The sequence below is a fragment of the Malaclemys terrapin genome, chromosome 8 (genome assembly GCF_027887155.1).
Source record: "Malaclemys terrapin pileata isolate rMalTer1 chromosome 8, rMalTer1.hap1, whole genome shotgun sequence".
Classification (NCBI taxonomy): Eukaryota; Metazoa; Chordata; order Testudines; family Emydidae; genus Malaclemys; species Malaclemys terrapin.
Genome location: NC_071512.1, coordinates 46,547,145 through 46,572,391, shown reverse-complemented (window position 1 = coordinate 46,572,391; position 25,247 = coordinate 46,547,145). Strand labels below are relative to the sequence as shown.

The following is a 25,247-nucleotide window of genomic DNA, read 5'->3' as shown; positions in this document are numbered from 1 at the left end:
CTCAGGATGAAGCCTCTCCAGCTCTGACTGGCCTTAAAGTTCTCCCGGTCACGGAGAGAATGGGCAAGGTCCTCATCATGCCGAATTTGGTGATCACCTCCCTGCAGTGGTGGTCCGCCCCAAGCAACATGCTCCAAGGGGTCCCGTTCAGGGACCAGGCCCCATCGTTGGAGCTGGTGTCCCATGCATCGGACCTGGGCTGGGGGGCCCATGTGGGGAATTTTCAGACCGAAGGCCTGTGGTCTCTGCAAGACCTAACCCTTCATATAAACATCAAGGAACTCAGGCGGTGCGACTGGCCTGTATGGCCTTCCGCTCGCACCTGAAGGGCAAGGTAGTCAGGGTTCTTACGGACAACACAGCCTCAATGTTCTATATCAACAGGCAAGGCGGGGCCTGATCCTCTGCCACGAAGCCCTCAGTCTGTGGGACTTCTGTATAGCTCACGACATCCACCTAAAAGCCTTTCACCTGCTTGAGGGCGGATCACTTGAGCAGAGACTTTTCCTCTCAGCACGAGTGGTCTCTACACCCGGAAGTGGCCCACCAGCTCTTCTGAAGGTGGGGAACTCCCCAGGTGGACCTATTTATGACCCGGCAGAACCGACGATGCCCCCGGTTCTGCTCCGGGGGGGCCAATGGGAAAGGCACTATCTCCGATGCCTTTAGCCTGTCCTGGTCAGGCCAGCTTCTCTATGCCTTTCCCCCGTTCCCTCTGATCAGCAAGGTCCTGGAGAGAATAAAGATGGACAAAGCCAGGGTCCTCCTCATTGCCCCAGCATGGCCCAGGCAGCACTGGTACGGGACCCTCTCAGGCCTGGTGGTGGCTCTGCCATGGCCGTTGCCGCTCCGCCCGGACCTGCCCTCTCAGGACCAGGGCCGTCTCCTCCACCCCAGCCTGGCAGCTCTTCACCTCACGGCATGGCTGCTCAGTGGCTAGGTGGCGAGGAAAGGACATGCTCAGAACAGGTTCAGTGCGTCCTCCTTGAAAGTAGACGGCCCTCCACTCGCCGCTCCTACATGGCTAAGTAGTCTCGGTTTTCTAGGTGGGCGGCGGACCAAGGTGTGTCCCCAACAGCCGCCCCGATCCAGCTTATTCTTGATTACCTCCTCCACCTGAGGGCCCAGGGCCTGGCGCCCTCATCCGTCAGGGTGCACCTGGCGGCCATATTGGTGCAAGGACACACTGTGTTCTCCCATGCTATGACTGGCCGGTTCCTTAAGGGTTTGGACCAGCTTTACCTATATTCTAAGCCCCTGGTCCCACAATGGGACCTGAATCTGGTGCTGGCTTGTCTTACATGGCCTCAGTTTGAACCGTTAGCCATGTGTTCCCGGTCTCACCTCTCGTGGAAAGTGGCCTTCCTGTTTGCTATCACGTCGGGCAGTCGGGTCTCGGAGCTCAGGGCCCTGATCTCCGAGCTGCCTTATATGGTCTTTCATAAGGACAAGGGCCAGCTCCGCCCCACACCCCGCGTTCCTCCCGAAGGTGGTCTCTGCCTACCACATGGGTCAGGACATTTTTCTACCAGTCCTCTGCCTCAAGCCTCACATGATTAGTGAGGAGCACCGTCTCCACACGCTCGATGTGAGGCGGGCTCTTGCTTTCTACCTCGAGCAGAACAAGCCATTCAGAAAGTCCTCACAACTTTTCGCCGCCTCAGCTGAGCGCGCGAGAGGCCAGCCGATTTCCACTCAGCGGCTTTCCAACTGGATCACTTCGTGTATCTGCTCCTGTTATGAGTTGGCGTGTGTCCCCCCCGCCACCCATTGTGAGGGCGCACTCGACTCGGGTGCAGGCCTCGTCGGCTGCCTTCGTGGCCCTCGTCCCTATACAGGACATTTGTAGGGTTGCCACATGGTCTTTGGTTCACACGTTCACCTCGCACTATGCGATGGTCTCCCAAATCAGGGATGATGCCGGATTTTGGCAGGGTGGTACTCCATCCTGAGAACTTGGGAACTCCTACCCACCTCCAGAAGGTATAGCTTGGAATCACCTATTGTGGAATACACATGAGCAATCACTCGAAGAAGAAAAGACAGTTACCTTTTTGTAACTGGTATTCTTCAAGATGTGTTGCTCCTGTTTATTCCACATCCTGCCCTCCTTGCCGGAGTTGTCTGGCAAGATGGAACTGAGAGTGGGGGGAGCATGCAGCTCCCCTTATACCGCGCCAGGCAGGTGCCACTCCAGGGCTTGCGGGGGGCGCTCCCCCCCTACAGGTACTGCTAGGGGAAAAACTTCCGGCACCAGTGCACATGGCAAGCACGCACACCTATTGTGGAATAGACATGAGCATCACATCTCAAAGAACACCAGTTACGAAAAGGTAACTGTCTTTTTCCTTCCTCTCACGTGCCCAGAGATGAGGAGAAAATATCAGCTTCCTATGTATGTGAATTCAGAGAGCTTCTAACTTCTTTTTGTTCAAATTGTATGCAAATCTGACAGTGTCCAGGCACAGACAGTGATACATGTACCTATAATTTACTTATGCTGTTAACAATTACTGTATTAAAATTGGTCAGGCTAGTAGGGAGACATTCAGAAGGCCCAAGCCGAGCCACTCAGCTTCCATTAAAACAACAAGGAGTCTGGTGGCACCTTAAAGACTAACAGATTTATTTGGGCATAAGCTTTCGTGGGTAAAAACCTCACTTCTTCAGATGCATAGAGTGAAAGTTACAGATGCAGGCATTATATACTGACACATGGAGAGCAGGGAGTTACTTCGCAAGTAGAGAACCAGTGTTGACAGGGCCAATTCAATCAGGGTGGATGTAGTCCACTCCCAATAATAGATGAGGAGGTGTCAATTCCAGGAGAGGAAAAGCTGCTTCTGTAATGAGCCAGCCACTCCCAGTCTCTGTTCAAACCCAGATTAATGGTGTTAAATTTGCATATGAATTTTAGTTCTGCTGTTTCTCTTTGAAGTCTGTTTCTGAAGTTTTTTTGTTCAGCTCCCATTGACTTTCAGTGGAAGTTGGGCTCCCCTCTGCCTTTTGAAAATCTCCCCTTTGAGGAATAAAAAGAAAATATCTTTGTGGGGTACAGTGTTCTGGGAGCTCTGCAGTGGCAATTGTACAAATTTTTGGTGAAATGAAAGGGGTTTAAAAATAATATTGGATTTCATGAGAAAAACCAATTACACAAGAAAAGGAGCAAAATTGTGTAGTCTAGTGGTATAGGACTTGGTGAAGAGGATTGTTTGATGCAATGCCCAGGCACAATAAGGCATTCAGTAGTAAAGACTTTACTCAGAAGTAACTATTTTTTCCATAGTGGTTTTTGTTGGATATAGAGAGATTGGTATCCTAGTAGGAAGGTCACATTACATTATTTTATCAAATTAAAACTCTTATTAGTTTTCTTTAATAGGGCCTATGCATCAAAGTATTCTTACCCACAGTGTTCTGGCAATAGTAAGTTGTTGCCCCGAGGCATAGACTTGGAGAGGTTTTGATAATTATGCAGTTTTACACACTTAGGGGATGTCTACACTACAGTTAAACACCTGTGACTGGCCCGTGCCCTCAACTCATGAGGCTTTTGCTAGGGGAGGAGAGCCATGCAAAAAACCTTTCCCCTTCTTTGCGTGGTTGAGCAAGGGCCTTCTATTGTAGCAGTCCCTGCATTCCTCAGAGCACAGGGATGGTTCATTCCTGATCCCTGCTGGGGAGCAAGCATCTGAAAAGATGGCAGGAGGAAAGCGGGGTCATGTCTGCACTGTCCTGGCACACACTTTAGGAAGGCTGCAGGAGGGCGGTCTTTTCTTTGTGTGTATTAAGATATTTCCAGGTTAAATTGATCATGATGTTTCAGTACAATTATCCATCTGAGACACCAACAGATCAAGGCTACTCAAGTAGCAAGCTGAAACCTCTGTTTTGCTAAACTGTTCATTTTGTTACTTCACCCACCAGCCCACCCCTGTTAGTTTCATCCACCTGTTTTATCCTGTCCAACACTTCAACTGTAAGGTCATTGGGCAGACTTGTTACATGTTTGTACAGTGCCTAACACCATAGAGCCCTAATTCTTCATAGAGGTTCCTGACTAGCCTGGTGTAGTAATAGTAGCAATAAGAGACCAAATATTGCCTATCCTGCAAAATATAGTGCTAGAATCTGTGATATGTATTAAACTCCCCTTTGGCTAAAATGGTTAGTCTTAATTAAATTTTACAGAAGCTGATAATGAGGCAACTGTAAGAAAGCTGAGGGAGGTAGTTGACTGATAGTTCCATTATAGCCTAGTTTGTTAAATAAGTAAAGAAACAAGATTTGATTTAGTAGGTAGTACTGCTTTTGGCCAGAATGATTATAAAAGACAATATTCAATAATGCAGCAAACTCAAATTTTCTTTTTCCTTTTTTTCTTCCTGGTAGGTACTGCTGCTAATTGATATCCAGGTATCTTACATCAATACCAACCATGAAGACTTCATTGGCTTTGCAAAGTATGTATACAGAGACTTTATTATACAGATCCACTGTTAATTTAAGGAAAAAATAGCCTGAAACATTTAGAATGGTGGAGATGCCTACTGCCAACCTCGAGACATTCAAATAGCGTGTAATGCGGTTCACTATTCACTGTTGGGCACCTCCTGGTGGTTCATCTGGGGATTAGCTCTTGACCAGTCTGATGCCCTGTATGCCTTCAGTTGCGTACCCTGTAGTGTGTCTGTCTCTCTGTCTCTGGACTCAGGTTACTTCCTCCTTCATGACTCAGGGTGCTCCCTCTTCATGGCTTGGCCCTCTGGCCAGGTCACTGTAGTAGTTCTTCTGTGGTATCAAAGTCCCACTGGACGAACCATCTCAGACAGTCTTTCAGTCCACTGCCCCAACTGTGCCACTTCCCCAGTGGCTGGCAGTGGAACCCAGGCCCATCCACTGCTCCAGGTTCCAGCCAGGGACCCTAAACCCAGCAACCGCAGTCTGTGCAGGCTTGAACCCTGTTGCTCTTTCCCTGGGCTCTTTCCTACCTCTCTTCTGTCTTCTGCCCCTGCCCCCTTTTGGTCACCACTGGAGCTTCCTCTGCTCCGTGTGGCGATTTCACCTCTTCTCAGGTTGTTGCCAGCGTCTGTATTCTCAGGCAGGACCCCTGGGCATACTTCTCCTGGGATTCCTCCTTGTCTTTTGCTAATTCCCATCATCTCTATGGAGTGGCACCCAGTTCTTTCCTGCTGCCCCCTCTTGCTCTCTATTTCCTGGTTTTATACAGCTCAGCCTGCCCCTGCCCTGCTGGGCTTTATCTCCTTCATCTCCTCAGCTCAGCCGGCCCTGACTCTCCTTCAGGGGCAGCCTGCCATGGGGATAATTGGCCTTTTTTTCCTACTCAGGCCTAGTGTGGTGTGGACACCCCATCACATAGAGGCTCACCCTCAGGACACTTAATACTTGACTGTGCCCCCTACTGTAGGTCTAGACTGGATTCTCTTGCTTTGTCCTAGTCTGACTTCAGGGCTCACTGGAAATGCATCTCTTGACCTGGAACTGCGTCTCTCACCTTCTATAGAATCATAGAAATGTAGGGCTGGAAGGAACCTCCAGAGGTCTCAAGTCCAGCCCAGCCTAGTCTCTTGACCTTGAACTGTCTCTGGAGACAGCTTTTGATGCACAGATGCCTTTGGTGCAGCCGTTACTGGTAGCATTGGTGCACAGTTGCTAATACAGATTTTAGCAGCATTGATTTAGTACTCACTACACTGCCTGCTTAGGATGACAGTGACACTGCTGAAAACGAGCAAGACTGCTGTTTGGATACAGAGGATAATAGTAGCAGAAGCCAAGAACTATCTCTGAGGGAAGAAGAGCAAGATAATTCTCTCCAGTATGGGCTGATCCTTTTTTCCATTTGATGTGCAGACAATCCAGGAAAACCCCAAGGCTGTGATTTTGAGGTGTTTGGCCTCATTTCCCAAATGATGTAACAAGTGCCCCTCTTCCATCTTAGGCTTGACCAGTTGGTGAGGTTTGGCAGCAGCTTCATACCACTCTGGATGTCTCCAAGATGGTTATTGGAAAATGGAGGGATATCCTCAGATTATTTCTCCCTCCCTCTCCAAAAGATTATGGTGATGGAGGCAGCCGCAATCATGATAGTGCCATAGCATGACTCCATAGGATGCCCTTGGACACAGATTTTTTCAATCTGGGATATTGTCAGCTCACATTGGGAACAACAGTATGTGTTCTATATGGGAAAACACCAGTTCAAGCTGTGGAACTGTGTACCCCCCACCTCCAAGGGTTTGGAGCAAAGAGTTTGTAAGAAACTGACTTGTGAAGGAGTGGACAAAGCCAGGGTGTGGCTATCCTTTGGTGATACAACAATGGGGACAGCTGTCTGTGCCACTGATGCTTGCGGACACATTGTTGCATTTACTAGGCCTTGGCTTTGTGTGATGGTTTCACCAGAAGTTTCAGGACCATGAAACTTTGAAGATGGGGGAAAATGGATGTTAGTCTTATGAAAGCTGAGATAATTAAATCTGTCCCTCATTCTCTCAGGTTATCCTCCCCTCCTCCTCCTCCTCTTTCTTTTATCTTCTAAGGAAAGCACCTGCCAAGAAACCAGCACATACATATGCTCTGGATTCTGCGGTGCCCAGTGCGTGCAAAGTCACTTTGCCTTCCTTCTGGAAGAAAACTCTAGGTTTCTGAATTCTGGAGTGACTAGCCAGCCTGTCTTGTACTCCCTTACTATTAGAGCAAGACTAGAGTCCATTTATCATGCAAGGCCCTTCTTGGACACGCATGACTCAGAATTACAAATTTCTCCCTTCCAGAATGTGCTGTAATTCAGCATCCTGAAGAGAAGCTGCAGTAAATCTAATCCCTTCTGACAAAAGGATGTCATTGAGCCTGTGCTATTGGTCAAAAGAAAGGGAGTATTTGAGCCTGTTCTGAATGTTAAAGACTTCCATTGGTAACTGGTTAAGGGAAAATTCAAAATTGGGTTTTAGAGATCAATTGTACCTCTCCTAGAGGAAAGGGATAGCTATGAGCTATAGTTGGTGGTAGTGCCTATGTATTTACACTGATAGAACTGTGTATTTTTTCTCTTTCTGGATATTTGGATAGCAATCTGGAAGGGATATAAGAAGCAGTGCCTCTCAATTGGTATGTTGGTGCCACTAGGACTTAAGATAAACTAGTCAATGTCCCAACTTATTCCCAGAAACCAGTTGGAGTATACAAGGGCCTTACTTGACACAGCTCAACTCAAAGCCTTCTTGCTCTGGAATAGGGTCCAGGACATAAGGGAAAGGATTTTCAGAGCCAGCCGGATCAGCAAGAGCCATGCAGCAAAAGATTGGCCTGATAGCTACAATGGTTATATGTCAATGAAGTCTTGATTTCAAATTTTCTCCATTGCAAAACCGAGTGACCACGTATATTTGTTCCTGGGATGGGGAGCTGATATGAAGGGCCACCTCTTCCAACATCCTTGGTCTTCAGGAATAGCAGCTGCACGTGAATGTTCTGGAGATGAGGGTAGTCCTGAATGCTCTGAAGACCTTTAGGTAATGTTTATCACAAAAAGTAGCAGAATCTTTCCTCTTGTATTTGGAAGCCCTGAAGACACAGGATTGGGCAGTGTTCCACAAAACACATCTGGTGGCAACTTATGTGTCAGGAATGAAAAAGTGAATTGCAGACAGCCCATGTCAATCAGTAGTGGACATATGAGTGCAGCCTTAGATAAGAAAGTAGTGGATCATAAGAAGTATGGCAAGAGACTACCCTAGCTTAACTAGGAGATCTTGAGATTGGCAGAGGCCCTGGAGGTTTTTGGCCTTCCTCCGCAGCATGGGGCAGGGATCGCTAGCAGGAGGATTCTCTGCTAATTGAAGTCTCTAAGCCACAGGATTTGGGGACTTCAACAGTAGAGTCAAGGGAAAGGGTAGGGACGGCTTTGTGGCCTGCATCATGCGGGAGGTCAGACCAGATGATCATAATGGTCCCTTCTGACCTTAAAGTCTATGAGTCTATCTTCATTGATCTGAAACTCAAAAAAGAGTCCTACAAAAAGTGGAAACTAGGTCAAATTACAAAGGATGAATATAAACAAATAACACAAATATGTACGGACAAAATCGGAAACACCAAGGCACAAAACAGGATTAAACTAGCTTGAGACATAAAGAGAAATATCAAGGACAGGGTAGGCCCCTTACTCGATGAGGGGGGGAAACAATAGCAGAAATTGTGGAAATGGCAGAAGTGCTAAATGACTTTTTTGTTTTTCACTAAAAAGTTCATGAGCAGTTGGACATCTAACTTAATGAATGCCAGTGAAAATGAGGTAGGATCAGCAGCTAAAATAGGGAAAGAACAAGTTAAAAACTATTTAGACAAGTTAGATGTCTTCTAATCACCAAGGCCTGATGAAATATGTCCTAGAATACTGACTGAGGAGATATCTGAGCCATTAGTGGTTATCTTCAAAAAGTCATGGAATATGGGAGAGATTCCAGAGGACTGGAAAAGGGCAAATATAGTGCCAATCTATAAAAAGAGGAATAAGGACAACCCAGGGAATTACAGACCAGTCAGCTTAACTTCACTAACTGGAAAGATAATGGAGCAAATAATTAAGCAATCACTTTGCAGATACCTAGAAGATAATAAGGTGATAAGTAAGTCAGTATGGACTTGTCAAGAATAAATCATGTCAAACCAACCTAATAGCTTTCTTTGACAGGGTAAGAAGCCTTGTGGATGGGGGGAAGCTATGGATGTGGTATATCTTGACTTTAGTAAGGCTTTTGGTACTGTCTTGCACGATCGTCTCATAAACAAACTAGGGAAATACAGCTTAGATGGAGCTCCTATAAGGTGGATACATAACTGGTTGGAAAACCATTCCCAGAATGTAATTATCAGTGGTTCACAGTCACCCTGGAAGGGTATATCAAGTGGGGTCCCGCAGGGATCAGTTCTGGGTCTGGTTCTGTTCAATATCTTCATCAGTGATTTAGATAATGGCATAGAGGAGTACACTTATAAAGTTTGCAGACAATACCAAGTTGGGAGGGGTTGCAAGTGCTGTGGAGGATACAATTAAAATTCAAAATGATCTGGACAAACTGGAGAAATGGTCTGAAGTAAATAGGATGAAATTGAATAAGGACAAATGCAAAGTACTCCACTTGAAATGACTGCCTATGAAGGAGTACTGCAGAAAGGGATCTGGGGGTCATACTGGATCACAAGCTAAATATGAGTGAACAGTGTAACATTACTGCAAACAAAATCAAACATCATTCTGGGATCTGTTAACACAGTGGTCACCAACCGGTTGATTGTGATCAACTGGTCGATCCTGGAGACTCTCCCGGTTGATTGTGCTCTTTGGCGGCATAGCGGGGCTGCCGCTAAAGCAGGATCCCTGCCTGCCCCAGCCCCATGCTGCTCCTGGAAGTGGCCATCACACCCCTGCGGCCCTGGGAAGGGAGAGGGGGTCAGAGGTCTCTGTGCGCTGCTCCTGCCTGCAAGCATTGTTCCCCGCAGTTCCCATTGGCCAGGAACGGGGAACTGTGGCCAATGGGAGCTGCGGGGGCAATGCCTGCATAGAGGGTCAACGTGTGGATCCACGTATCCCTCCCCCACCCCCCGAGGGGCCGCACGGGTGCGTTGGGCCCTTCTGGGAGAGGCGTGGGGCTGGGGCAGGCAGGGAGCCTGCCTTAGCCCTGCTGTGCTGCCGCCTGGGAGCCACTCGAGGTAAGTGCTACCCGGCAGGAGCCTGCACCCCAACTGCTCTCCCAGAGCCAGCACCCCATACCCCCTCCTGCACCCCAAGCCCCTGACCTAACCCCCTCCCAGAGGCAGCACCCCGCACCCTCTCCTGCACCCCAAGCCGTTGCCCCAGGCTTAGCCTGAAGCCCCCTCCCACACTGCAAACCTCTCAGCCCCAGCCCAGAGCCCGCACCCCCTCCCAAACCCCAACCCCCAGCCCAGTGAGGGTGGGAGAGAGAGAGCGAGCGATGGAGGGGTGGGGGAATGGAGTGAGTAGGGCAGGGCTTTGGGGAAGGAGTGGGGCCTTGGGGAAGGGGTGGGGTAGACCCTGGGTTGTCCTTAAATTCAAAAAGTGATCTTGGGTGTAAAAAGGTTGGAGACCACTGTATTAGCAGGAGTGTTGTAAGCAAGACTCAAAAAGTAATTCTTCCGCTCTAATCTGCAGATTAGGTCTCAACTGGAGTATTGTGTCCCATTCTGGGTGCCACATTTCAGGAAAGATGTCGACAAATTAGAGAAAGTCCAGGGAGGAGCAACACAAATGATTAAAGGTCTAGAAAACATGACCAGTGAGGGAAGATGGAAAAAATTGGGTTTGTTTAGTCTGGAGAAGAGAAGAATGAGGAGGTATATGATAACAGTTTTCAAGTACACAAAAGGTTGTTACAAGGAGGAGGAAGGAAATCTCTGAGGATAGGACAAGAAGCAATAGGGTAAAATTGCAGCAAGTATAGTTTAGGTTGGACATTAGGAAAAACTTCCTAACTGTCAGGGTGGTTAAGCACTGGAATAAATTACGTGGGGAGGGTTGTGGAATCTCTGTCATTGGAGATTTTTATGAGCAGGTTAGACAAACACCTCTCAAGGATGGTCTAGATAATACTTAGTCCTGCCATGAGTGCAGGGGACTGGACTAGATGACCTCTCGAGGTCCCTTCCAGTCCTATGATTCTATATCATCTTTCTAGAATGGGTTCACAACCTTTCTGAAAAACAACTTACCTGTGTTCTGTACATTATTCTAGAATTATTGCTTAGATCAGATCTCAAGAGGAATCCTATTTGACCTTTCAGGGTTACACAATATATTCCTGGAACCAGGGTGCCGGTCTCCCTCCCCAAGAGTTTTATTTCTTTTGTGTTGCCCCTGGATTTCCTTTACCCGCTGCTGTATTTTGGGGGGCTATTACCTACCGATATATTAAACAAAGGAAATGGTTATGTTTACTTCTGAGGCTATGTTCACCCAGTTTGTTTTTCACAGCATATTGTAGTCTCGCATTTTTTTTGTATAAACATTGCAGAGAATTACTAATGTTTAATTGTTACCCTCAGAAGAGGTATGTTTTAATGGAATACTACTCATCCACCCTTTTCTGCACAAAGATATGAAGGTTTGGAACCTCTGCTTCTTATTCTCTTTCACTGATTACTTTAAAGGGATATTTTTGCCCCCCATTGGAAAGAAATGGATTATTAGATCACTGGGAGAAACCTAAGTACCTGTGCAAGGGGTGGCTCAAAGTGCACCCCGCTGAGTCCAGTGACTTAGAACTTTGAGTTGTGATAGTAGCTTCAAAACCCATTATCTGGTGTACATAGACCTCAAAATGGCAATACACTTATTTTCTGATAAGTGCAATTGTCAGTAAGCATCTCTACTGGAAGAAATTATTAAGGAGACAAGAAGCATCTCAACTATAGAAGTCTAGCTTCTTAAAATGGTGTTCAACAGAAGAGAATGAGTAAATAATTTGTGTTTACATTTTTAAACCATTCTTAATATATAGTACAATAGAAATTATGCAGTATCAACTATATTAACATTTAGTATTACAAGAAATACATTTATATTGGAGCAGGTTGGGAACTTTCTGTCAAGATAATTTTTTGACAGAGAAAATGCAGTTTTTGCAAAATCTGAGCTTTCCAGACTACATTTCCCATGATGCACCATGGCCTCCCCTCTGAAGGAGTCTCATGATCAATCATGGGAATTATATGACTATGGTACATTGCAAGAGATGTAGTTTGGCCAGGGTGACTGGCCCATAGGGAAGAATCAGAGCAATGGGGCACCACTATACCTTAAGCAGATGCAGTTTAATGTCAAATTAACTTCAAATGAAACATTTTGGATTGGGAACGTCAAAACACTTCTTTTCAGTTATATAAAAATGAACCATTTCAGAACCAAAATCTTTTGGAAACTTTGAGAAAAAATTTGATATTTTGACTTTAAGTCCCGATTTGGGAGGAAAACAAATGGTGAAATATTGGAATTCCCTGCAGGTAGAAATTCTGATTTGCTCAGCTCTAATCCATATCTATCTAATCTCTCTAAACAGAGCCATATATATTGATTCCTTAAGTGAACAATATTTTTTTAATCTAGGTAAACAAAAAGCCAATCACTGTGCTTAAGAAAGAATGGAATATAATAATAATAATAATATTAATAATATATGGAGATATACCTATCTCATAGAACTGGAAGGGACCCTGAGAGGTCATCAAGTCCAGCCCCCTTCCCAAGTACTGATTTTGCCCCAGATCCTTAAGTGGCCCCTTCAGGGATTGAACTGACAATCCTGGTTTTAGCAGACCAATGCTCAAACCACTGAGCTATCCCTCCCCATAGTTCACGTTAATATGGGAAAACACCAGGCACTAATTTAACCATAAATTCTTCTAAGTCCAAAGGCCAAATGGTATTTTATACAGTTGCTCTAAACATGCTTAACAGTCTAAAAATAAGCAGTCACTACACCCGAACATTTATAAGCATTTGATAAAGATACTTCCAAATGGCCAAAACCCAGTGGTGCTTTAGACCCATATTGGTCAGCTCCAACATGATCAGCCAGGTATTAGCAATGAACCCTTTAAGAGTGTGCAAACAGCGGTGATGCCATTGCCAATGACTGACTTCAACTAAAAACCCATCTGAGATGATTCACCCTTATTTCTAGTCTTAATACAGATAAGATTTCCAATCTCCTTTCTTCCCGAGGTCTCTTATCTCTTCTTGCTGACTAACAGAACAGTGGGAAGGTTTGTGCTTGTTTCTTTTAAGAACCTTGTTTTGTCGTGTTACTGCTGCTCTTTATTTTATTTGTTACTTTTTGAACCATACATCCTGCCCCACACTGCAAGTAATAGGTAATATTACTTATTAGTCTCGTGGCCTTCTTTTACTTGCTGATTGGGGCCTTTTCCTTACTAGCTGCAAACTATAAATCAGACATTATTTTCTTAACCAAACTTAAGATAACTTTAATTCTTTTAATTTCATAACTGTCCCTACAGTGACTGTTCTTTTTTAATGTGATATTGGTTTCCTATTTAATTATCTTTTGCAAGCTGATAGGAAAGTTTCATGTAAAAGTGAAGATGGAATGATATTTCCAAATGCAAATTTGTATGGGTGCTACTGAGACAGTAACTCAGAACCTATTTGTCTTTGAGGAGTTAACTTCATATTTTGTGTGTGTAGAATATTAACCATAATTTATGCTTGATGAATACAATAAAGGGGGCACTATGACTAACCAAACCTCAGCACGTCTCCAGATATTTGGGTTATTGACTAGCGGCCCAGTTCTGCAAACATGCACGTGAGTAATGTTACTCATGAGTAGGCCCACTGAAAACAAGTGGACTGTTAACTTGAGTAAAGTGTTTGTAGGATCAGTGCATAGGGTCTCAACTAGGGTGGCCAGTTGCCTGTTTGTTTTTTTTTTTTTTTTTTACCAGAAAGTCTGGTCAAAAAGGAGACCTGATAGTATCCAATCAGATCTACTGACCAGACACCCAACATCTGGTCATTGCAGGCAGGGAGGCGATGAGTCATCACCTGGGCCAGCCCCTACTCAGTCAGGTCCATCCCCTACCTGCATTGGGTGGCTGCAGCTCCCAGCCCCGGCTCTGCAGGCGAGTCCCTCCCGACCCATGCAGGGAGTCGTGGAGAAGGGAAAAGCAGTGAGTGATGGAGAGAGTGGGAAAGAGGAATGAATGGGGGCAGGGCCTCAGGAGAAAGAGGCAGGCAGGAGCGGGGCCTCGGGGGGAGGGGTGGGTCAGGGGAGGTTCCAGCACTCTTGCTGGAGTGTCTCGTTTTTAAATATTACAGAGTTGGCAAGCCTAGGCTCAACTCTTCAGCCAATCTGTGGAATGGCAATTCTGCACCAAGTAGCTGCAGAATCAGGCCACTTATCTGGGATCCAAACAGATATTGCCTGGAATTAACTTACTCATGTTTATTCTCCTTCCTACTTTCAAAGCAATGGTTGTGGCAGATTTGCAATATATGCTAATATTTGTAGAAATGGGACAAATTAATTTAATCCTGAAGCCTCCAAACAAAACTTGCTGTCACCATATGGCTACCCTGGTGATCTAGTAACCTAATAGCCAAAGCAAGTTTGGATTCTTCTCTCCTCCTCTTTTTCCAGTAATGTGTTTACTGTGTGATCTTGCTACCAGTGTATCATGTAATATAAATGCCTTTAGAATTAAACTTTGTAGCCATTATGACCTGTGCATTTTTATGAGAGAGGAGTGTTTCATTTCAGTAATGGGATTAGCAAAGTTCAGAAACTGAGTAAAACACTTAGTTTAAAATATGCTGCATTGCTGTAACATTCCAGCTTTTTAACCACATTTTGTGATGGTTTCATCCCTCATTTTATATTTACATCCTCAAAGTGCATATAAAAATTAGAATAATATCCAAAACGAGCTGCTAGACTAGGCCTTTAGAGAACCTATGGAGTGGGGGAGGATTTTGCTGCAATGCTCTAAAGAACTAAAGTGACTCATTTTTTCTTGCCCCTCTTTAATATTTATATTGCCTAAGATTTCACTTGTGCACAGATGAGCCATAACTTTTTATGTCTTTAGTAACCTCATCAGACATGTAAGTCAACACAAAGTAGGGTTACCATATTTTGAGCCTCCAAAAGGAGGACACTCCACGGGGCCCCGCCCCCAGCCCCGCCCCCGCCCCCCGCCCACGCCAACTCCGCCCCCTCCCCTGCTTCCCATGAACATTTGATTCGCAGGAAGCCTGAAGCAGGTAAGGGGGGTGTGGGGGGAGGAGGCGCGGCCCAGTCTGGCCACCCCGGCGTCTCCAGCCTGGGTCGGCTCGGGCCCTGGGGTGCCGGCCCGAGCCCCAGGCCCGGCACTGCCGGCCCGGCCCCTGAGCCCCCGGCTCGGCCCCTGGCCCAGCACCGCCGGCCCCGCATGTCTGGCTTTTTGGGATTTCCCCCCGGACGGGGATTTGGAGCCCAAAAAGCCAGACATGTCCGGGAAAATCCGGACGTATGGTAAGCCTAACACAAAGGATTATTTACTATGGTAGTGCAATGTACATTACAGAAAAGGTGTTTGTGCTGATCTGTTTTCTGTTAACAGAAGTTTACATGAACTGAGTGTGCTTGTGAATTTGACACTGAATTGTGTTTCTTCTTAGCTTCAGATTCTGGGCTCATAAATTTTGTCATTGTATTGTTTTCAAAGCCTGTTGCTTAAGGACTCATCTAGCATTTAAATTTTCTCAATGTAACTTTTCTCTTTGCTTTTTTTTAGTGCCCAACAACGAAGCAGTCAGGTTAACAAAAGTACAGTTGGAAATCAGGTAGGCATCTGATAAGAGAATGGATAATTGCATGTACAAGTGAACTTCAGTTGTTGATTTTATGGGCTGTATCTTTTATTTTTTGCTGTAAATGTATGTGACCAGTTTTGCGTGATACATAATATAAAATGCATCTTTTTTTACTTGCTTTACTTAAGTTTTCAGAACCAGCTGACATCTTCATTAAGGTTGTCAGCTATAACTTTTAATAATTCTGCTGCTAACTGGACTGTTCTTCAGTATCTCCTCCTCCATGCCCTTAAGTACCCAGAATTTCTTCCTGTGTTGTCTCTAAATATTTAGTTTTCATTATGCTCAAACTTGTGAATGATTTCAAAGACCAATACCATGTGAGTACTTGTTTTATACCTGCTCTTGGTTGTATAGTAGTTTACTAGTTCACACATGTGCACAGCTTGATAACACAGTGAAGGGACGGGTCAGTAAGCGAAAGCAGACTTGTCTTTACCTCTGCTGAAAATTTTCAGTTGACTTCATAAAAATGTTGATTACATACCATAGTCTTGCTTTGAAGAAACAAAGCTGATTGGTGGTCTCAGACGAACAGCACTCTTGCTGGGATGGCATTAACTAAATTAGTTGGCTGTTTCTTTTTATTATGTGTAGTACAGGCTTGCAAGATGCTTATACTGTGAAGAGGTGCTGCCACCCTCAACTCCCAGTGATTCCACTGCAAGTTAAGGGTGCTCAGCACTTTACAGGATCAATTTCTGTTTTCTTTTTAAGTTAAAACTCTAAGGATGATTGATCTAACCAGTCTTAGTATATATTTTTGTATATTTCTAAGGTTCCGCAGAGTCTGTTTGTCTTAAGCAAAACAAATAAAAAAAAATCATTTCAGTGTTCATTTGTGATGGTTTCAATTTTGGATAGTCAAAATAAAATAAAGTAAACTTCCTTTAATCTGGATTATTTGCTTGCACATCTCCCTGATGTTCTCGCACGTAATTGCTCCTGCATTAAACATTACAATGAAAAGTTAAAGGCAAAGATTTTTCAGAAGTGACCAGTATTGATGAGTGCCTCCGGTTTTGGGTGGTGAATTTGAGATGCTTTAAAGGGGCCTTACTTGCAGAAGGCAAGTACTGAGCTCTTTCTGAAAATCAGACCTCTTTAAAGTGTCTCACGTTGAGTGCCCAAAAACAAAAGCACCAAAAATCACTACTCATTTTTGAAATCTTGGCCAAAATGGTCCATTAGCTTCTGGAAAGTTTGGAAGCAATGATACCTCCAGAGCTTGACCATCTTCTATGTGTTTTTGAGTTACATGCCAGGTGGGATTAAAAACAAAACCAAACCGAAAAGTCTAATGGTTGAAACAGTTCCAAAGACCCTCTAAAGAGGGAGACTTCCGTCTCCTATAGCTGTGCAGGAACACATGTCAAACACTAAGGCTAATTCTATACTACACAGCTTTTAGCGACGCGGCTTTGTCACTACAGCAGTGCTGCTAAAAGTCGCGCAGTGTAGCCACTGTTTGTTGGCTGTCCTGCCGACAAAAAACTTCCACCCCCAAAGAGCGGGCTTAGCTTTGTCAGCAGGAGAGTGCTGTCTGCAAAACTTTTGTCTTTTGGGTGTGTGTTTTTTTGACATCTCAGAAAGACAAAAGTTTTGTCATTCAATTGCCAGTGTAGACAAAGCCATAGTCATCTCAGCTCTCGGGTTGTCCTGTAGAAGGAAAACCACCCAATTCCGTGATGTCCCAGAAATATACAAATTGGAGTAACTATTCCTGAGTCTGCGTGACTGTATTTTGTCTCTTAAAATAACAAAACAAAATAGCAAAACCCCACAAAGCTTTGGCTTTAAAAGGAAAAAGCTCAAAATTGGTAACTTGGTAAAAAGACTTTGCTGAACCTTATTTCAGAGATAAACTAAAACAGACTTTTGTTTTGTATTTACCTTAATTGTTTGGAAGTGAGAAGAGCTTGACAAAATGACTTCTGAATAGAGAAAATGTTTCTGAAATTAAAACTTTATTTTTACAATTCTTTGCTATTTCAGGGAGCCAATCTACCGCCTTCACGGCAAATTGTACGAGCTAAGTTTTGTACGCTTTATTGTTGCTTTTTCATTTAGCTTCTCAAAGGGCAAAGTTTCTCTCTAACTCATTAGTTTAATTAATGCTAGCTACTACATTTTTTTTACCTTGAAACTGTTTCACCTTTAACACCTTCTCAATGACATGTAATTGCAGTTCATCCCTTCATTGCCACTAACCTGCTGTGACTTACAAGTCTGAACTAGTACAACTTAAAAAGTGTTGTTAAACTTTCAATCAAATCTATGTTTAAGCTTATTATATTAAATTGTCTTAAAATGAACTAAACTTACTAATGAACAATGTCCTTTTAAACTATATCATTGGAAAAATTGGATATTTCTTATTTGATGTTTATAGTACATGGAGGCTCTGCCTCTTGAAAGGTAGGTGAATTATAGTAAGGGAAATATCAATTATTGCTTAAATGGATGTACTGTTTACAAGTGCCTTCTGTCACAACTCATAAAAAAGTCCTTTCCAGCAAGTACAATTCAAAGAAAAATTGATACAAATTTTAAATCCATAGAGCTTCTTAGCATTTTTTAATAGCAGCAGGAGGATCAGTGTGTCACAGGATAGATTTTTACTTTATCAACTCCTCCACCAATATTAGGTGAATACATTTTAATTTACGATTAGTAATATATCTTCTGAACATTTAGGAGTTAATTCTATAACAAGCCAGGGCCGCCTGGGGGGTGGTGGGGGCCAGTGGGGCAATTTGCCCCAGGCCCCGCAGGCCCCCCCCCGAGAATATAGTATTCTATAGTATTGCAACTTTTTTTTTATGGAAGGGGCCCCCGAAATTGCTTTGCCCCAGGCCCCCTGAATCCTCTGGGCGGCCCTGTAACAAGCCACTCTTCCAATTCAGTGACAGGTGGAGATAAGTGGTAAAAGTTGATTGTGCTGTTTGGTGCCATATGACATGTTCCTTGATAGGACCTGTATAATTAAAATGGATATATTTAATTCCAGTTTGTCATTATACTGCCAAATTACACCAATAACCATTATAAACTGAGTTACTCAAAACTGAATAACAGGTTTATTTTAAGGCAACAGGGCATAAACAAAACTGACTGACTCTAATAGCAGTTGGAAAGATCATTAAACTAATCCAGATTGGTATTGGGGTTTCCTACTTGATTGTAATATGCTTTGAATAATGATAATACAGAGAATTATTTCACATATCAGAAATACAGACATTTCTGAATCAACTGGACCTGAGTATTTGTGGAAAATGCATAATACCCACTTCTGTCAAGTATAGTTTTGTTCATTTTCCCCTCTACTAATTTATCCTCTTGCCCTTAATCTTTGGCTCTTTTTTTTTTCTTTTTTTTTGTGCTACCGCCTGAGGTTTTGACCTGACTCAGCAAGGTTTCTTTCTAAGCCACAGGTTAGTCTGTCTTCTCATCTGCTTTAAATAACCAGTGTAACACTTTGTTTTACATAGCTCTTCTGGCAAAATCTGGGCCTTGAAGACTGACCAACTCCTAACTGTATATTTTGTGTGGTGAGAAACTTGTGTTTAAACATTGTCATTTTAATGTAAAAATCCCACTTCTAATAGACCTTACAGCTCAAAAGGTGTCATTGCATCAAGCATTCAATCATTTAAGAACACAATGTGGGAGGATTTGAAGACGATAGATCATATATAGCATTTTAAAATAGAACAAAATGTAAGATACTTTCAGTGGCAAAATCCAGTATTGCTCTATATGGAGTAACCATTACAGTTGGAGAAGGTCCTAAATCTGAATCTTGGATCCAAAATTGTTGTCCAAGTTATTTTTAGACAATTTGGATGTAATAACTTGGTCCTATTTCTATAATGAGCCCATACCAGAAACTTGATTCCCATTCATCTGAACTTAGGGAAAATTTGGAACTACTGCTGTACTTTGTGGCCTCTACTTATATAACCTGCACCGTTTATGAATGCGTGATGATTTACATCATTGCCCCAAGCTTTGTTTAACTAACATTGGGTGAATATTCTCTTTCTTTGTTTCACCAAAGGCTGAGTTATCTGTCAAAGGTGGTACTTTTTGAAATTAAGTCAGTATCCTTTCCAGTCATGTGATCCAATAATCAGTGATTTCATCCAAAGCAATGTTAATTCTGGAAGCAGTCTCCCAGAGGTGGAACCTTTGGAAATTAAGTATTCTCCACCTTGTTCATCTCCATCTTCAAAGATCACATGAGTCATGATGGAAGATATGTTGAATATTTTGACCCTTGCTTGACTAATTAAAGCAGGGAAATTACACCCGGACAAGTCAATATTGCTATTGTTTTCTGAATCAACTGCAAAGCACCTATTGCATCCAAGTCCTTTACTAGTTCTGTATTCCCTACTGGCCCATAGTGTGAGCAAACTTTCCACATTTGACCTAAGAAACAAATCTATTGTGGTGTTGCCTCACCCCCGGTTTGTTATAATTATTACCCCGGTTTGATAGTGCTGTTGCAACACAATTTTGTACCACAAGTATTGGAAGATAAAGCAGCAGTGTTAGTAGTTACAATGCAACTAACATTGCTTCAGTGGAACTATTGTGTAGTTACTTGATTAAATAATTGCTAACTCAGCAAATAACTCCTGTTTATGCCTCTGTTTTGTTAGAATGTCTAACCTTCAAATTTGCACACTCACTTCTTTTCTCTGACTTTCCCAGCCAGTTCAAATGACAGTCAGTCTTAAAATGACCTCTCAGACATTACTTTTGAAAAGTGGCTAGCACAGCTGTTCACACTTGTTTAATACTGAGTCATAGTATATTTTGTTCTACTTTATTAATCAGAAATATCTTAATTGATGCAAGGAACTGTAAAGTTGTGAAGCAGTTCACAAAAATCTGTCCTTCATCCATCAGATCCTGCTTTCCTGTTTACCGATGTGAAATGGCGGAGAGAGAAAGGAACAGATATGATTTGTTTTTATGCAGCTGAAATTATCTGCAAAATGACTTCCTTCTGATTTGTGTACACACACACACGCACTCTCTCTCTCTCACCCCCTCCCGTCCCCTCAGTTTTTTCATTTTTCAGACACCAAGTTTATCTATCAGAATCCTGAAGGAAGGAACTGTGTCATCCTTCATTCATCCTGTCCACACAACCCAGCTGCTGGTCAGAATATTGTCTCCACTCACTTCTGGCATGGCTTATGTTTCTCACCTTCCTGATGTTCATAACTCATATCACTCATATCCGGTACATGCAGAGTAGAATTTGGCGTACTGATTTTAAAAAAACATTCCTTGCAATATTTGCAACCCAAACACAAAAGTGAAATGATGGTGTAACTGGCACCCGGCGGTGGCGCCTCCTCATGGCTCATCTGGGGAATTAGCTCGCCACTGTCCACCCCGTCCTGCAGTTACTCAGCTGGTTGCCTCAGTCACTTGCTCTGGGGCCCTTCTCTTGCCGGTCAGGAGCTTCAGCGCCTCTCCTTTGTGGCTTAGCTTTCTGACCAAGTCACAGTTGTCCTGCCCGTCCGGGGTCTCACCAAAGTGTCTCTCCACACAGTCTCAGGCAGCCTCCATATCACTGCGCTGACTGCACCACTCCCACAGTGGCTTGTAGGGGAACCCAGGCCTGCCCTCTACTCCAGGTTCCAACCCAGGGGTCCTCAAACCAGCAGTTCACGTCTGTTCTCCCAGCCCTTATTGTTTCTTCCCTGGACTGATTCCTACACTCCTATGACAGACTCCTATTCTTCCCCCCTTGTATCAGAGGGTGTGACTGCAGGCTTCCTCACTGCAGCCCCTACGCGCACACACCGTCTCCCCTCTCACTCTCCCCCCCACCCCTTACCAGCTCCTGGCTTTATAGAAGTCCTGCCTCTTCTTCCCAGGTGAGCTTTATCCACAATTAAGCCTCACTGCATGCTAGCTCCCCTTCAGTTGCAGCCGATAGCTAATTGGCCTCTCTTCCTTATATTAACTCCTCCAGGGCTAGTGTGGGGTGAATACCCAGTCACAGATGTCTGAACAATAATGGAAATAATTACTCTCTTGTCGCTATCCAAATCGAGAGTAGCACAAAATGTAAACAGCACAATAATTAAAACTAAACTGGATTATTAAAATGGAAAGGTTTTTGTTTTCAATGCCTTATCTGTTTTACAGGCAAGGAAATTTATTTTTAAAATGTTGCTTCATTTTCAGAGGTGAAGTCAGTGGGAGACTACAGTGGGAGTTCAGCACCTCCTGAAAACCAGGACATGAATACTTAACCAGATAGTGTTCCTTTGAGTACATGGCATTGTCTGAGCCCTTATCACACAAGGTTGCTTGGTCCTGAATGTATTGAGATTCTATAGATTTGCTGTAGTTCTGTATATAAAATGTGCCCATGTGAAGTTCTAGGAACATGTACAATTCATTGAAAATAACTTGCAATCTCAGGCTCACTCCCTAGCCATCAGCACACCTCTAGATTCTCTTCCCTCCTGTAACATCCACCATAAGTCTCCAGTTATTTGACATTTTGGTCTGCTGCTCCTTTGCAGATTTCAGTATGTGCAGGGAGCGTAGTGCTCTATTTTAATGGGGAAGTGTGTGTTGGGTGATTAGTGGAAATTCATCAGCATTCCTTGAAAAACGCAAAGGCTGAGGGTATTGCCTCGATCTGGTGTCCTGCCACTGACACAACCCAGTGCTTTGTGGGAGTGGCAGCTGGATCCAATCTCCCACAAGCAGGATTCTTTGCGGAAACAGCTGGCAGCTTCATTCCTCTACTGGAAAGACATAATGGGGGAGTGACTGAGAGTAGTATCAGCAAGCCAGCTTGCTATTGGATTCACCCACTGGTGGCTGTATATCTGTGAGGCTCTGTCAGCAGAGTTGCCGGGATCACAGAAAGGTCCTCTCTTGGGAGCCACATTATGGGGAGTTCCTTCCTGGCCAGCAAAGAAAGTTGTTAAAGCGTTTTCTTCTTAAAGCTTAAAAATAGCCCATACTGAGCCCTCAGAATGTGTGTTTTCCTGAGTTGTAGAAAAAGTGACTATCAGTATTGGTTTTATAAAATGTTTAGAACAAAGGAAAGTATTCTAGTATCCCAATGCACAGTATGCTACCTTCCTTCCCTGTTTAAGTGCTCATCAACTTCAGATATCCTGAAACTGCACTTACCGCTTCATCGGTGAATCCCTCCTTGCACCCAACTGTTCATTTCCAGAGTGGCAACTCCATCTCTGAATCTTTCCAGGCTCCCTGTCCCAAACCAACTTTAAATATACCATCAGTCTAGCTGCTTTTCTGCTGCCTCCCATGTCATGCTTTGCTCCCTACTGAGCACGGGAATATTTTAAATTACAAGCACTGTGGTGCAGTTGAAAGGAATCCAGTCACTTGACTGCCCTGTGCCTCAGTTTCTTTGTTTGTAAAATGCAAAGAATACCTTCCTCACACAGTTGTTGTGATGCTGTAACATTTGCGGGGTGCTTTGAGGCATTCAGTGGCTGCTGTGTAACTGTCATTGTCCCTATTAGGTTTCAGTGTTAGCCATGTTAGTCTGTATCAGCAAAAAAACGAAGAGTCCTTGTGGCACCTTAGAGACTAACAAATTTATTTGGGCGTAAGCTTTTGTGGGCTAGAACCCACTTCATCCGATGTATGAAGTAAAAGATACAGGAGCAGGTCTAAATACATGAAAGGATGTGGGGTGCTTTACCGAGTGTTGTCAGTCTAACGAGATAAATCAATTAACAGCAGGATACCAAGGGAGGAGAAATAACTTTTGAAGTGGTAAGAGAGTGGCCCATTACAGACAGTTGACAAGAAGGTGTGAGTAACAGTAGGGAGAAATTAGTATCAGGGAAATTAAGTTTAGGTTTTGTAATGACCCAACCACTCCCAGTCTTTATTCAGGCCTAATCTGATGGTATCTAGTTTGCAAATAAATGGACACAAATCTGACATCAGGAATCATAACATTCAAAAAGCAGTAGGAGAACACTTCAGTCTCTCTGGTCACTCATTAACAGACCTCAGAGTGGCAGTTCTTCAACAGAAAAACTCCAAAAACAGACTCCAACGTGAAGCTGCAGAACTGGAATTAATTTGCAAACTGGGTCAATGGGGGAAACTCTCCTGTCGACTTACCTTATGCTTCTCGTTCCGGTGGAGTACCGGAGTCGATGGGAGAGTAATCGGCGGTTGATTTAGTGGGTGTTAGACCCACTAAATTGACCCCCAGTGAATTGATTGCCACGCGTCGATCCCCCGGTAAGTGGAAATAAGCCTTAGTATGTTAATGAGTAGGGCCCTACCAAATTCAGTCAGTTTTGGTAAATTTCATGATCATAGGATTTAAAAAATCGTAAATTTCATGATTTCAGCCATTTAAATCTAAAATTTCATGGTGTTGTAATTGTAGGGGTCCTGACCCAAAAAGGAATCGTGGCGGGGTCAGAAGGTTATTGTAGGGGGGTTGCAGTGCTGCTGGTGGTGGTGCCGCCTTCGGAGTTGGGCAGCTGGAGAGTGGTGGCTGCTGGCCGGGAGCCCATCTCTGTAGGCATAGCTGCTGCCAGCAGCAGTGCAGAAGTAAGGATGGCATGGTATGGTATTGCTTCACTTACTTCTGCGCTTCTGCTTGCAGAGCTGGGCCCTCAGTCAGCAGCCACCGCTCTTCGGCCACCCAGCTCTGAAGGCAGCAGTGCAGAAGTAAGGGTGGCATGGTATAGTATTGCCACTCTTCTGCACTGCTGCTGGCAGGGTGCTGCCTTCAGATCTGGGTATCCAGCTAACAGCCACCACTCTCCAGCCATCCAGCCCTGAAGGCAGCACAGAAGTAAGGGTGGCAATACTGTGACCTGCCCCTAAAATAACCTTGTGACCCCCTGCAATTCCCTTTTGGGTCAGGACCCCCAATTTGAGAAATGCTCATCTTCCCCGTGAAATCTGTATAGTATACGGTAAAAGCACACACAAGACCAGATTTCATGGGGGGAGACCAGATTTCACAGTCTTTGACGCCTTTTTCATGGCTGTGAATTTGGTGGGGCCAGCAACCTCTGTGCGCCGATAGAACCAACTTAATTCTCTCCCTGCAGGTTCAACAGCTGGTAACAGGGTGGGCTGCTTTAAGTGAACATTGCCTGCTTGTTTCAAACTTACAGAGCTCTTCTTCTCTAGACTGCTGGATTGAGGCCAGGCCTGGTCAGTAGTGATTTGAAAACTACTACTGTCCAATTGCTGACCTACCTGAAATGAATTTAGTCTGTCTAGGTCAGGGGTGGGCAAACGTTTTGGCCCTAGGGCCACATCTGCATATGGAAATTGTATGGTGGGCCATGAAAGCTCAGGAAATTGGGGTTTGGGGTATGGGGAGGGGGCGTGGGCTCTGGCTGGGGGTGGAGGCTCTGGGGTGGGGCCAGAAATGAGGAGTTCAGGTGCGGGAGGGGGATCCAGGCTGGGGTAGGGGGTTGGAGTGAGGGAAGGGGTCAGGGGTGTAGGCTCCAGGCGGTGATTACCTCAAGCAGCTCCCAGAAGCAGGGGCATGTCCCCTCTCCGGCTCCTACGCGGAGGCGCAGTCAGGTGGCTCAGCACGCTGCCCCGTCCGCAGGCTTCACACCTGCAGCTCCCATTGGCCATGGTTCCTGGAGCAGGGCAAGCCCCAGACCCTGTTTCCCAGTGGGAGCATGAGGGACGGATTAAAATGTCTGGAGGGCTGGATGCGGCCCCCGGGCCGTAGTTTGCCCACTCCTGGTCTAGGTCCTAGGGAAGTCAAGGAAGAGAGGGCCAACCTTATTGTAGTGTTGTTCAGTGAGACAAAATTAAT

The 25,247-nt window shown here is 44.5% G+C and overlaps 1 protein-coding gene across 5 annotated transcripts in view; it reads left to right on the top strand.

The window, feature by feature from the left end:
• The window catches only part of DNM3 (dynamin 3), a 318,627-nt gene that overhangs the window by 107,413 nt on the left and 185,967 nt on the right, over positions 1-25,247 (top strand). For 4 of the 5 annotated variants that reach the window (XM_054037812.1, XM_054037811.1, XM_054037814.1 and 1 more), the window contains 3 exons: positions 4,393-4,463; positions 15,337-15,385; positions 17,411-17,440. In XM_054037812.1, the coding sequence (XP_053893787.1) occupies positions 4,393-4,463; positions 15,337-15,385; positions 17,411-17,440 (150 nt within the window). The remainder of the gene's footprint in view (positions 1-4,392; positions 4,464-15,336; positions 15,386-17,410; positions 17,441-25,247) is intronic. The other variant, XM_054037813.1, reaches the window with a different exon arrangement.